This window comes from Syngnathus acus, chromosome 22, assembly GCF_901709675.1.
Source record: "Syngnathus acus chromosome 22, fSynAcu1.2, whole genome shotgun sequence".
Taxonomy (NCBI): Eukaryota; Metazoa; Chordata; class Actinopteri; order Syngnathiformes; family Syngnathidae; genus Syngnathus; species Syngnathus acus.
Genome location: NC_051106.1, coordinates 10,054,082 through 10,068,517, shown reverse-complemented (window position 1 = coordinate 10,068,517; position 14,436 = coordinate 10,054,082). Strand labels below are relative to the sequence as shown.

The 14,436-nt window shown below is 40.4% G+C and overlaps 1 protein-coding gene across 2 annotated transcripts in view; it reads right to left on the bottom strand.

The window, feature by feature from the left end:
* Positions 1–14,436, bottom strand: part of alk (ALK receptor tyrosine kinase) — a 133,183-nt gene that overhangs the window by 68,114 nt on the left and 50,633 nt on the right. The window contains exons 2-3 of one of the 2 annotated variants that reach the window (XM_037240863.1): positions 8,253–8,357; positions 7,361–7,522 (exon numbers count right to left, since the gene is read on the bottom strand). In XM_037240863.1, the coding sequence (XP_037096758.1) occupies positions 7,361–7,522; positions 8,253–8,357 (267 nt within the window). The remainder of the gene's footprint in view (positions 1–7,360; positions 7,523–8,252; positions 8,358–14,436) is intronic. The other variant, XM_037240865.1, reaches the window with a different exon arrangement.

The following is a 14,436-nucleotide window of genomic DNA, read 5'->3' as shown; positions in this document are numbered from 1 at the left end:
TATATATATATGCTGGTAAGGGTGTATTCAAAAACATCTTGAATTGTTTCTTTTCGGTTTTGGAATTCAAATGAATATGAATGAGAGGCCAATGTTTGCTTGTGGGTAGTAGATATTGATTTTTCATCAGTGTTCATATTAGGGTTCATTCAAGGACGTAAGCGGTTGCCAAGAATTTTTCGGATGTCACGCCAACATTTTGAATTTGGTTCAAATTCCTTTGGGACACGAAAAAGCATGTAAACTGTTGGCGAAACTTCATGTGAACACGCTTTGACTACCTTTGCCAACACTTGCAAGCGTATTTGAAAAAGCAGTCAGAATAAGGATACAATGTTAAAAACCACAGCACAGTATTAGCAAGCTCCCAATCCTGCAAAAGATCTTTGGTTACAGCCATCTTGGCATAAAAGCGGTGTGTCGCTACAAGGAATGCATCACGGTGGCTCATAAATAAGGTGGAGGCTGTCTTAACAGAAGGCTATATATTTCTTTATATACTAGCGGTGAGCCAACCCCTACCTACCCCGCCCGGAGGCCCAAATCTATCTATGTTGCTCTCTGCTCTGTTTTTATGTACTCCACTGAGAGCCACTCATCGTGCTCTGCCTCTCGGAATCGTCACTGTTGTTGGTTTGCTTTGTGCCTGCAGAAAAGCAACGCGGGCACGGGGAGAACATGCAAACTCAACACAAAGGGCCAGAGGTGGAATCAAACCTGCAACCTCTGAACTGTGAGGCAGACGTGGTAACCGGTGCTAAACAGTGCCAAGATGTCTTAAAAGGAGCTGTCATTGATTTGGAACATTCTAGGCCATAGTTCTTTTTTTTTCCCACCAAACTTCAACAGTAAGAGCACTTTTGATGTCTAAACGCACACTTATGAAGCTTTTAAAGAGAATTAGGAGGCCATTTGATAGGCTTGAAATGGTGCCCAGAAGTAAGGTCACCATGGTAGATATTATTGGCATTAATGTTTACCTTCTTTGTGTAATGGTTCGTACTTGAAAGAGAAAGCCTTTTTATTTTCTCCAACCCTTCAGATCTCAGCCGCAGCATTTGTCTTGTCACCGTGGGATAGTGGGAACGTCATTTCGATTTCTTTGTGTGTCTTGTCATGTGAAGAAATTGACAATAAAGCAGACTTTGACTTTGAAATATAAGCCTGGAATAAAAGGGACGCTCCTATTTACTATGTTCACATTTGCACTTTAGAGCTAGATCACTCATTTCCTTGCAGCCTGCTCAATAAAAAGAAAACATTTTGAAAGCATTATTTTCAACATCATGTCTAAATATTGCATGCAGAGATGGCAGAAATAATAAACTCTTAGATGCATGACAGGTATAATCTAAATGCATTTAAAATGGTCTTATTAAACATAGAAGAGTATAAATGTGCCATTAGTTTCATGCAATTTTAAGGAAAAATGCTAAATTGAATAAAATGATCTGTCATTGTATTAGGGGATGGATGACATTTTACAGTACACTTGGTTTCTGTATCTGCGACTACTCAAGATTTGAGTTCTTGTGCTGGTATTGGTCTGGGGAAAAAAGTGGTATTGAACATCCCTGATTAATCTTATTTGACTCATTTCAACACTGTTTTGCACCCTGATCAGTCATCATTATGTATCTTATATCGATTTAACCCAATGCGTATTTTCTCCCTACTTTGGCCCATTCAACAGAGCCTTCATCGTGAACAGTCTTATAACCAAGTATTAGGCGGGCCAAAAAAAAAAAAAAGAAAAGGAAAACACCTTAGTGGATGATGGATGAGATTTCTTGCAGCTAATGGCAAGTCCCCACCTTTTAATACTGGTGCAACACAATTGAGGTCTAGAGAAGGGGCAAAGTTCAGTTCAAAAACAGTTAAACATCTCTGCTGCATGGCCTCTCATTAGCGTGGCCATTGTAATTATATATAGGGCAGCAAGATATATCATCGGTTGGTTCACACTAGACTAGTGCCCGGCCGGCCCTTTGGGTATGATGTTTGCATGTTTTCCCTCTGCTTGGCTTCCTCCTATAGTTCATTAAACAAAGTGTCTACATTTCCCAGAGGGTTGAGTGTCACTGTCCATGGTTGTGTCTCGGTAGCATTGTTGAATACCAAACACTATGATTCAGCTCAGTCTGATATTTTTAGACCTTTCTATGTGAAAAGTTCCCAGAATATCCTATACAATCGGACTTTTAAGATCACTATGTGATTGATAGCAACGTAAAAACAACACCATTTTAAAACAAGATGGGCTGACTGACTTTGAAAATTCTTTTCTGAACGCGAGAACTATAAACATTACTGTCACTTGTTGACAAGTTACGTGCTAGAACGAAATTATTTTCTCGCCGTAAGTGTTAATGCAATTTGGCTGGCAATAGCCCATAAACTTACCGATTCAATCTTCATGACGGCAAATTAAACCGCGTGATTCCTTTGGTGTTTAAACATGTCAGCGCTGTAAACGATTATGATTGCAAGGTTCAAAGTTTTGAATTAATTTGATTTTATTTCATGTTGGATAAAGGGTGATTTCTTACGACACAGGGAGAAATCGCTGCTACATAAAGTACTTGAATTTCATGGCTGATCTGTGACGTTTTCCGAAGGTTTCAATTTCAGGGAATTTTTTATTATGGCTATTGTAGCCATGACGGCGCCTTCAGGCATGTGCCGTAAGGAGAAACAACCCAGTAGTATTTCATCCACTTCCTTGAGCTTATGGCCTGAGGGACAAGACCTCTCACCCTTTGACTGAACCTTGTTACAGATGTATCATATCAGGCCCTGCAGCATATTTCTTCCAGGTGCATTCATCACACAGCCAACAACTTTCAGCTCTTCTAGTGTTTGTCCCGTTCACTTTTTCACGCCGTACTTACCACAAGCAATTCGCTTTGACAGTACTGCCTGGAGTGCGGTGAGGGAGATATATTTTTTCTCGGTCTCATTCGTGTCAATAGTCAATTGTGTTTGTTCTCATCCCACCCACCATCACAATGCAACCTACAAAACATGGCAAGCAAGAGGCAAAGGGTGATTCCAGCCCAACATGATTCATGTTATGGTGAGGGCAGCCCAAAACCCAAGCCGTAATTAAACAAAGAGCTGGTGGTGACAACTATTGTTTGCATCGGTGCCCATTGCCACAGCTAGTCATTTGTAATTTTGTAACAAAACGGAAGGATGCAAAGTGTGCAGCAGACACCAGGACTCTTTCATTCATCCCCATTTTTATGAAAGCACGCTTATAGTCGTGTTTTTTCTTTTAAAATAACAAAAAAAACACCACCACAGTTAAGAAATAATCATTTCAAAACAAGTAAACAAAAACCAGAACAATGCAACAAAACGTAATGAGATGAAAATATACTGCAGCTATAGCCTGCAGTATTCAAGTGTAACATTGACTTGTGAAAATCGATTTTTCTTTTCAAATAAGCCACAATTGGAGCCTGACAGATTACATTTTTTTTTTTGCAAAACCCCCAAATTGTTTGTAAGAAAAGGCTTTTGACTAGAGCCAGAGATGAATGTTGTGTCAGTGCTAATAGAAATGAGGCTTATCAAATCTCGAGCACCATTTGCTCCCATCTTTTTTGTATATCAGTGGCTTGTTCATTTATCCTCCGCTTCCCATCTATTGTATGAAGTAGTCTATAGAAGTGTGATGATGCCATATCTGGGCCTTCCCTTGAATAACCCTCTACCCCCGCCCTTTCATCCCCAGACTTATTTTTACCCAGTCTTTGTTTGACAGTGTAAGTCAGATTTAAATATAATTTTATTATCCTTTTGGCTTTCATGCATTGCCATCATTTTTGTGCTCTCTTCTGATTCATCATTTTCTGTCTCTTGTCAGTGATGAATTTATAATGAACTCATAAATGGGAATAGGAAGCCTCCACAGCACTGATGTTATTTTGGCTGGGTAAATATGGAGCCTAGCGAGGATGTGGAAGTACAGTACAATTGGAACATCTGTGTAAAGCCACTGACTGACTGACTCTTTCAGTCATCAGACTCAGTATCACTTTGCCCAAAGGACAAAAATGTTCAAATGCTAACAAAGGATCAGCTCGTAATAATTTCGCCTCATTTATTTCCTTTTTTGGAACTGATGACAAATATTACAGCAGCACATTTTCCGTTCATTTTTTCTAATATAAACAGTAAGCTGAGCTACCTCTTAGGTGACAGGTCTTGCTTCTTTTAATGAATGCCCAACATTGGCTAAAAGACCGAAATTCTGTACACAGTACTTAACCGGCGGGTCAGATTCCTCCGCTATTTTCTATTCCGCTGAGAAAATGCTGTTACGTGCGGTGCTGTGTAAATGACATCAGTTTGTAGTTGGTAGCTTTTCAAGCACCGCTTCATATCCAATAAAAACAACATTTCCATGGATGAATACCTCAAGTTCAATAGTGGAGCACAGGAGTGATGCTGTCAATTTGGACTGAATTTAGATAGGAGAAAATAGCTGACTAAGTGCAAGAACGACATCAAATCAACCACTAAAACAGATTTTGACACACTGAAATTGATATTCAGATTGAAGGCTTATTACATTCTCCAAGCAGACCAGGAAAACTTATCCCTGCTTTTGTCTCCAGTCAATTTGCTTATTGTGATGGTCTTCTGACTAGACTCCCTCAGGAGAGCATCAAACAGCTGTAGCACATTCAGAACACCGCAGCTCGGGCTCTTAACAGAACAAAGACATCAGAAGACATTTCTGCAGTCTATAGACTGACATCCCGTGAAATTCCCATGAGATGGGAGTCAAGTCTACTTTTGTTCACGCGATTGGGATGGTACAGGATAAAAAGTTCACAGGAGCAGACGGAAGCGCCATTATCCTTTTTTTTCTTGGACAGTGCGTGAGGAGAACGTGGGAAACAAAGCTGTATCAATAAATAATAAATACATATAAAATAAATTGTGAATACAGCCAACCAGCTTGCCAGCCAAAGGAAGCGGCTCCATTTCCTCCTTTAGAATTAGCATGCGAGAAACGCACAGCCTTTGACATTGCAGAATCAGTAATAGACTCGCTGGAGTCCATGCAGAAGATGGAAGCGGACCTTTATGAGGAACTGCAATCAAGTATCAAGTAAAGTTGGCCATGGCGACCACAGATCACCCATGGGGAGCGCCTTCCAAGCTTATGGTGCATGTGTCACATGCCCCATTTCTCCTGCCCACATACCGTAGCTGCACCACAAGCAAGGAGGATCATTTCCCAAGATGACAATCATTATTTTAATGAAATCATTTTAAAAATGATGGCCGAGCACAGAATGCTACCATCTCATGATGGACGTCACACGCTGTGATGATAGCTACCCAAAGTGGCCATCAATGTTTTTCCGCCCGAGCGCACATGCCCTATCTATGAAAACAGAGCCCAGCCTGATTGGCTTTATGCTCAGTATACTCGGATCAATAGGCAGGTGGGTTGCGTAAGGACATATGTCTTGGCAGCAGGCAGGACATTGGCATGGAATTGAGTCTGGAATACATTGACCCTTGAAAAGGGGATTAACGTGGCTTTTAAAGATCAATCATTTGCTTAAGGCAAAGTGAAAACTTCCTGACATTTAAAATAGGATTTGAGTTTGGTTAGTGAATAGAAATGTGTTTATTGAAATGCAAACACAAAATACAGTTAATGGTAGGAAAATAAAATTATTAACTGTTCAACAAACTGTCTTCATCACTAAATTACAAAGTATATTTCATCACCACTATTTTAGGACTGTCAGTAAAAAATATTAAAAAAATTACAAGGATAACAGCAGACAATTGTCCTTTTAGTCCTGGGCAGTTTACCTAACAAGCAGAAGGAAGATCATTGGATGGAATATTGATTGAAAGGGTTGTCCGGTTCACTGGCGATAAATTTGACATGGAAGACAGAGGGAAAACATCAGGCACTGGAGAACCTCAAGGTTACACTGTGCATTCCAAAGGAGTCTCACAATACTCTCTTTTCTTCATGATGCAGTAGCCTTTTGGATCAGATGACCCCCTCAAGGTTCAATCATTGATGAAAAGAGAAGCGCAACCTTCACTAATCCATAGTAGATCATTAGCAGTGAGTCATCAAGTGGGACAAAGGTATCTGGGAAATGAGAGGAGAGGGAAAAACCTCTTGGGGGGTGCCTTCAAAAATTGAGCAGAATAAAATTGAAGGAGGTAAAAAGAACGGATGGTGCACTCGGACGGTAGTTCCACCTTAACGTCTAACAATGAATTACAACAGTGATGACATGTTTGATTAATGTACAATGCCCCCCAAAAAGCTCTATACTAGGTCACGGTCATAAACATTGTTTTATTCAATAATGATGGACACGCTGTCCTGTAGGTTTAGGCTGGGGGGGGGGGGGCGTGCGTGTTTTCGAAAAGAGAAGAAAATCGGATGCTCGTTATGTTTAAGAAAAGCAGGCTTATCTTCAAAAATGACAATATTATGATGATTTTAAAGTACCCAAATTGTTTAGAATTGAGAATATTGATTGATTTGATTTGAAATTCATTTCAATATTTGATGTCATTTTCAAAGGGGCACTGTAATGCTTTTACAAGTATACGTACATACTTTGTGAATGCGCTTAAGCTAGTGTAACTCTGGTTTGCACTTACAGACAATGGGGATTTTTCTCATTGATACCTAGCAGCAAACTGTTTCATAAAGTTTAGAGTGGCAGAACAAGAGCGCCGGTTTCCAAGTGCATGGTCGGTTGGCTAAGAAGTGCACTTTTATGGTATATAAAATAAAGCCTTTCAGTCTGTCAGTGAGATTAGTCTATTGCTGAAGCCACCGGGGTAGTGAGAAAATTAAAAGTTCAATAAACATACAAAAAGCTCTGCAGTTACGTTCCAGTTTTGCCAGCAAAATAATCATTGTGGATAATAGGCGAATGTTTTGCGGCGAAGCCATTAAACATTTCATTTTACTCTGGCAAAAATACAGACATAGATCACTACGTCCCACCCCCCATTTCATCATCGTCTCTGGAGATAAAATGCCAGAACCTGTTTTCTTAGTATCTTCCAAGGAATGAAAATGAATAATGTTTGATAATATGGAAATGGTAAAATACTGATCCAGTAAACTGTGTTCTGATCTTTCAAAAGCATCCGCTCATGAAATGATATGATCTAAATAGCTTTTTCCAAACGTTGCCTACTGTTTGTTTTTTTTTTAGACCAAAGTGAGATGCTTGAAAATCACCGGGGCACTCAAAGTAAAGGATGGCCGCTACTCCATAATGTGGAGTGCAAACAGGGAGTACGTAATGGAAAGTGAAACTCCCCTCTAATGGGGGTGTGCGCGCAATACCTTGGCTCTTACCTTCCTCCCACCCTTGGGGACTTCCTGCCCGTTTTTCGCTCTTTTGGTTCTGCTCTTCCCGTGTGTCCCCTGTAGCCACTATGCTCCATGTAAACTCAGGGACACCAGCGACATTCTGCTCACATGTGTTGCTCCTGTCGCACAGGGAATCTAGTCAAAACAAACAGTAAGGGATTTTCAGGTCAAAATAGAACAGTTGCAGTAGCATAAGCAAAGTAAGCAAAGAGGCGATCAACTCGGACCAAATCTAGGGCACCCAAAAGAATATATTCTCCTTTGATTGCCAAGTTATTCTCTTGGGGCAAAGTCCCAAATTGAGGAGGGTCATTGGGGAGGCTTTCTAGCAAATGTAAAGACAGCTTGAGGTTGACAGCTGATGGCAGATTTACTAATGAGCCCTTCATGACATTGACCCGACCCAACACACATTCATCAACCGGGGCATTTATTGAGTCATGTCATGGAGAAGACCATTTTTATTTGGTACAAAAATATATTTGTCAATTCCTAGCAAGGCATAATCTTTTGCAAAATGTGTAATATGTCGGGGCGAAAAAAAAGAGGGTAGAGTTTTAGTAACAACACCATTGGCACCATTGCTGCTTCATTTATTATATATTGGCCTTGGAAAGATTTCTGATGAATACTTGCGCTGTTATCATTTTTCTTTTGCATTGGCACAATTTCTCTCACAAGAGAGCAGAGAGAGAGAGAGAGGGGGAGAGAGAGAGAGAGAGAGAGCAGAGAGAGAGAGAGAGAGAGAGAGAGAGAGAGAGAGAGAGAGAGAGAGAGAGAGAGAGAGAGAGAGAGAGACAGAGAGAGACAGAGAAATAGAGGGCCTGTCAATTGTGCTGAGCAAGGTTAACAATGTCCAACTCACCTGACATGGGCATCCATTTGTTGGGAAAGCTCAGATCATCCTCAGCTACCCAGGAAAAGCTCCAGTACCCTTGAGGAATGCCAAAGCTCCCAGATGGTGACTCACCTGTAAAGCAAGAAAACAGTTCATATGTATTCAGTGTGCACTTTAGTCTCTTGGCATATGCATCAGTCCAAATATTTTCATTTCGTAAACATCACATATGTTGGGATGGGGGAATAATCTTCAAATGTGCTTCACAAACCAGTTGTTGTATTTTTGACTTCTCTGGGTTTAAAAAAAGAGTGGGTGTACTTTCAGCCCAATGTTGAACACCGAGTGGGTCAAAAAATACAATAACTGGTGTATGAAGCGAGTCTGAAGCTTCATTTTTCAATCACTAATACGTTAAAGTACTGTTTAAAGTCCCTAACAGATAAATCGCCGCCTTTGTTAACAAATGAAGCTTTTTTTTTTAATTGTATGTCACGTCGGCGCCATCAGCACCATGGACAGTTCCGTTTCTCTGCTCCTGCCCCTCCCGTCCCGTTATCAGTGATCAGCTTCGATTGCTGGCGCCTGCTGCTCCTTACCACAGCGGCTCGTTAACTCTGCTCCCTGTATTTCCATCACTCCTGGTCCGTTCGTCTGACTTGCGACCCATTTCTGCTTGAACACTTTCTGGCCTGCCACTCCGCCTTGTGCTTCTATTTCTTGGACTCCATTTAATAATAAGCTTGATCATATTTCATCTCATAAATAATCTGCCAAAGAATGCATTTTTGATGAATCCTATCAGTATCAATCCAAAGTTTGGGAAAACCTTCAAATATGTTTTTTCATAATTTAAAATGCTCCATAAATTGTAGATGAACACTTCAGTATTGAATATCATGAAGAAATAAAGAAGGAATCATTTGGTAAGAAAATGCTGATAAAACAGATTATGTTTTACTACATATTACAGTCTTGTTCATCTTTTGCCCAGATAAGAGCTTTGCGCATTTTGCTATTTTCTCAGTCAGCTTGATGATGTAGATGAGGTTTTATAACCTGGGATGACTTTCAGTCCACAGCTGTGAATTTATCACAAGGTTATAACTTGAATTTATTGGTGTGCATGAGACCATTTGAAATGGAAGGAGTTTCCAAATTATTTACCGCTACTGCATCAGTACAAGCGGGAAGATGATTTATGTATTTCAATTGTGGATCATTTGCTTGATATTACTAATATGACCTGGGGGGTGACTACCTTAACTCCGAGACTCCCCACACTATCACAAGAACATTCTGGGGCCTATTATTGTCAATCGATGGATGCAACTTTGTGTGTACCTTGTGCCTAAAGTTCCTTGTCGTACGACCATCATTTGCTTAGCCCCTCTTTCTCCAAAGTCCATGCTTAATTAGAACACAGTCACAGTCCAATAAACCACAGCCAAAGAAGCAGACGCATGAATCAATCAGTTTAAATGAGCCTTAAAGAGGCCATTGATTGTAAACATTCCCTTCCGTGGCCCTGAAAACAGCAGAAACTGTTTGGGCAAAGTTCTATTTCTCTCAGGTCTGACATATGGAGACATAGTAGATCACTATACAATTATGTTTGTCCAAGGTCAACCTTGGTGGTGTGTGAATTCAATCATGGAAAGAAAAAGGGCTTGCCTGTAACACATACTACATACCACATCTAATACACGTTTGCCTATCGTGAAATAGAACCACACCAGAAGATTGCGAACCTCTGGGATAACAAAGTTTTTCCAAATCTTTCCTTTGCCTACTTGCCAAACAATAAGCATGCAGTGTAATGTACTGAACTGAACAGAAAGCCCGATTGAGTGGCGCCCTATTAAATGGTCATCAAAGTCTCCTGCCTCCAAATCAGGCAGCTGAGATTTGGATTGGCTGCCTACTCCTGACGACAAAACACCACATTCATTTGCATCAGAGGACCCCTCATGTTGGCTAAAAATGAACTTTTACAGAATTCTAGTCAAGTTGCTTAATTTAACCTAAATAATTGAACATTGTATGTTATCACCAAATTCTTACTCTCAGAAGAACAAGTTGATGGATAAATATCAATATGCAACAATTTATTTCTATAAATCCTTGCCAGTCACATTATCACAAAGTCACATGAATGTTGAGCTATTTTTAGAAAAGGACTACTCGTGGTTCTTTGGAGATAACTTGTGGCCGTGGGCACCACATTGGTGACCCCTGAGTTAGACCAAGGATCTTTCCAATCAAATACTAAAAAAACGAATGTTTTAAAAGGTCAACATGGTGACAGCAATCATTTCCACTTATTCTAAGGGTATAAAAATGAGATCAGTATCATTCAAAGTGTGACAAAGGTCAGAGCAATGATAGTGGATACATCTTTAGTAAATCTGCAGTTGTCATCAAATGCTATCGTAGATTCATATTGCTGGCACAAGCCTTGTCGTGTAAACAAGTGTGGATTTGTGTTCAAATGTAGGACGCATCTCAAAGTCATGAGTACTGCCCATGAAACCTGACTTGAGGCTACCAATGACATCATCTGCACAGGGAATTTTGGGAAGACAGCAAAGATTCCATCCTGCAGAGTAGGGACAGGCAAAGAGTCTCAGAAGCACATACACATTCTACATTAGTTCAATCAGTGGGTCAGCAGCTTTTCTTGCTTGGAAAAAAAAAACCCACGTCACTAAAGCCTGCTTTGAGTTTTTGACATTACACTGACACTGCTATCAGTTTTCACAGAGTCTGATGAAAGAACAGCTAGGCTTTAACAGATAACCTTGAAATACCACATTAGGGGAACATTTAAGACTTACGGCTCTGTTCATTGATCTGTAAAAATATCGGCGAGGTCTCTCAAGGCAAACACAAAATGAATTAGACAAGAAATAAATGATTCGATCTTAGTATGAAAAACATTATTCACAGGACAGGACAAAACAGATCTGAATGCTGATCAACCGGGTTGCAGTAGTGCTCATTAAAGAAAATGATTCATTGTCGCTACACGCATAAAATAAGATCCCTAAAGAAAGCAGTCTGTCAGGAAGCCACTAAGGACACATAACGGGGCTAATCCGCAGATGGTAAAATCACAGGAAAGTGTCTAATTTGCAAAGTTATGTGTCTAATTTGCAATGCCGTATAAAAAAGTTTGTGACCACAGGGTGTTTGATTTAACGGTGAAAGTATTCATTTAATGAATTATATAAGATTTTCTCTCTTGTCCCGGTGGCGGCGTTTGCATTTCCTAATGAAAGTGTGAACAAAAGTACGCTTTATTTCACTTAAGGGCATTGAGCCTTAACAACTGTGGCAGTACTAAGGTCAAAATAAATGAAGAAAAAATATTTCAGGTTCAAAAAACCAGGCTAAATTGTAAGTTAGCCTTTAAAAAATGTCCACACTAGCAACTGCTCTCAGATGTTTTGGGAAGGGTGTTTCACAGATGTGGAGCATAAGAATAAAAAGCTGCATCACCTTGAATGGTTTTTTTTTTCTCGCTTTAGGGAGTGGTAAAAGAGCTCTTTCTGAAGACACGGCAGTGCTGAATGGCTCATAAATTAAAAGCATATCTGATAAATAAGCTTGACTAAGACCATTAAGCGCTTTAGAAACCAATGATAGAATTTTAAAATCAACCCTGAAGCACTAAGGTAACCAGCACAGAGACTTTAAAATCAATGTAAAGTGAGCTATTTTTCTGCTCTTTGGCAGCACACGTGCAGCTGAGTTCTGGAGTCCATGCAGTGGTGCAATGCTTGGATTGTTTTCAGAAAGATAGGGAAGAAAGTAAGTAGTAAGTAAGTAATTAAGTATATATAAATAAATCATATTTCAAACCACTACCTGAAACCACCATGATTTTTGGATTGTATTAATTTTCTTTTATTTTGTTGTACTGTTCTTTGTTTCGCAAGTCTTGGGACTTACTGAGCTAACCTGGGACCGTACGTATTATATTTCATGCCATATTATATGGAAATGAGTGTTGGCATGACAGTAAGCCTCCTCCAATCCTTAACGTAGAGATACAAGGTCATAACAAGAGAGAATACAGAATTCCGCCAGTGACGGAAGACATTGGTATTGCTGGGCAGAAGACAAATGGTAGAAGAACTCAGGAAGCGTGAAATGGGAGACTTGGAAGGCGACCGACCTCACTGATAATGGAATTGACAGACCTGGAAGTCTTCCACTTTATCTGATTGTGGATTGGGACTTTGAGTGGGATCTATTCTCAAGGAAACGAGCAGCCCCACCAGCATATCTGTTCATCCACCACCGCACACTCCAGAAATTGGATCATCAAATTTGTAGATGACACCATTATCGTGAGACTCAACTGTGTATGACTTTGCTTATCTGGACGAGGTAAAGTGGCTGCTTGCAAAAAGAAGAGAAATGTAGTTCTCAACCCCACCAAAAAACAAACTGAATATTACGCATTGTAATTGTCATCCTGGGTAAAAAAGCCGGTGCCCAATTACCACTACGGGTGCAAGTGCCTGCATCCATACATCCATTCATCAATTTTCTGTCGAGCTTGTACTCATTGGCTTCCCATCTTATTTTGGACAGGAGGCAAAGTACACCCAGGACTGGTTGGCAGCCAGTCTCAGGGCACATTGAAAGGTCCTGCCGATTATTTCAGCAGAGCCACTGATTGTTTTCTTTTCCCTCACAATCCAGAAATGAAGTGTTTAGGTTTGAACAGTAATCATTATTTACAAGTTACATCACAGGCATTTGCATCACTGAATTGATGACGTTCAAATGTGTAGTCTTGCACAAGTGGCCTGCTACTGTGTTGTGAAAATGCTGAAAATAGCAATATTGAGTAGGAGTAGCATTCAGAAAAAAAAAACATGGGATTCCTCACTTCATCTCCAAAGCACAGCAAATTCAACACTGGGCCGAAATGAGTGTTGGGGAGATAAGTACAAAATCACCTTGCTGAAGGGTGGTCTGCACAGATCAATATCTGTGAGAATTGATGTCCAACTGTGGCTATACGTGTCTAGGTTGTGGTCTTCACGTTGAGATGAACAGCCATACCCGTTCGAGGCTTTCAAAGGTGAGTCTTTCTGACTGAAAACATACGTAGCTAACTGAAAAGAAGACAAAATAAAGAATAATGTCTCAACTCACCTCATGATTTTAATGTGATTAGTAATCTATTTGTTAATGTGAAGATAAACACTTGTACATGAATCGGTTTTGTAGCAGGGGAACAACAACTAAAAGGTCGTCTGGAATACGGAACGTGTTTGACTAGTGGGCCGATAACGCGAGGATTAAGGCTTTCAATTCAATCACGGACATGCTAGTCTAGTCTGTGTCTTGCACCCGAGAGGCCAAATGGAATAGATGGAGTGGAGGCTAGGTGAAATCATAATCAGAGCGGTTGTCTCTCCCATTCCTATTTATCTGATATGGGAAAAGTCCAATAGCCGAGACTATAAAATGAAGTACGTGTGACCTGACTTCACCTTTTTACTGAAACAGTAATTTCATCTTTCTCTAGAAAGAAGATCGACATGTGCTCAGATTTATGGCATTTTCTCCCTCATCTATGATTCTGACATTTCCTAAGTCCCTGCGTCAACACCAGCTCATTTTGCCTAACCAAAGGGCATTGAAGGTTGAGTCATATAATTCCACATTTGTCTTCGAAACAGAAGGCGATGGATATGAATCACTTTGATAGCCCTTTGTGTGCATGAACTATTGTCACCGCAGCTGCCAGAATATCTGGTCTTTCTCACAAGCCCGAATACCAGCGCACTCCTGCCACTTTACAGCCAGGGCTTCCATGCTCCAAGGGATGGAAATGATGACATTCCACGACACGGTAATGATAACATTTGGAACTCAGGACATGGGCAGGGTGGTTAAGAGACTGTCGGGCTGGGAGTCAGTGTCACAAAAAGAGAGTAGAATAGCCCAGACGTCTGATGCCTGCTTGCAAAGCCTTTATGTCGACCAGCACCACAGTCAGGAAGGAGCCAAAAACCTCAAGCTCAATGTCAAGGTCCAAGATGGCGGAAGCTTTTAGGGTTGATAAACACACATTTAAGAATGTACGCGTGACAAACTGTCACTAAATAAGACGCATTGTGCATCCAGGCACTTTGTTTTCTGTTATGATAAAGGCTTCATTTTGAGCATCCACTCAAAATCATGAACA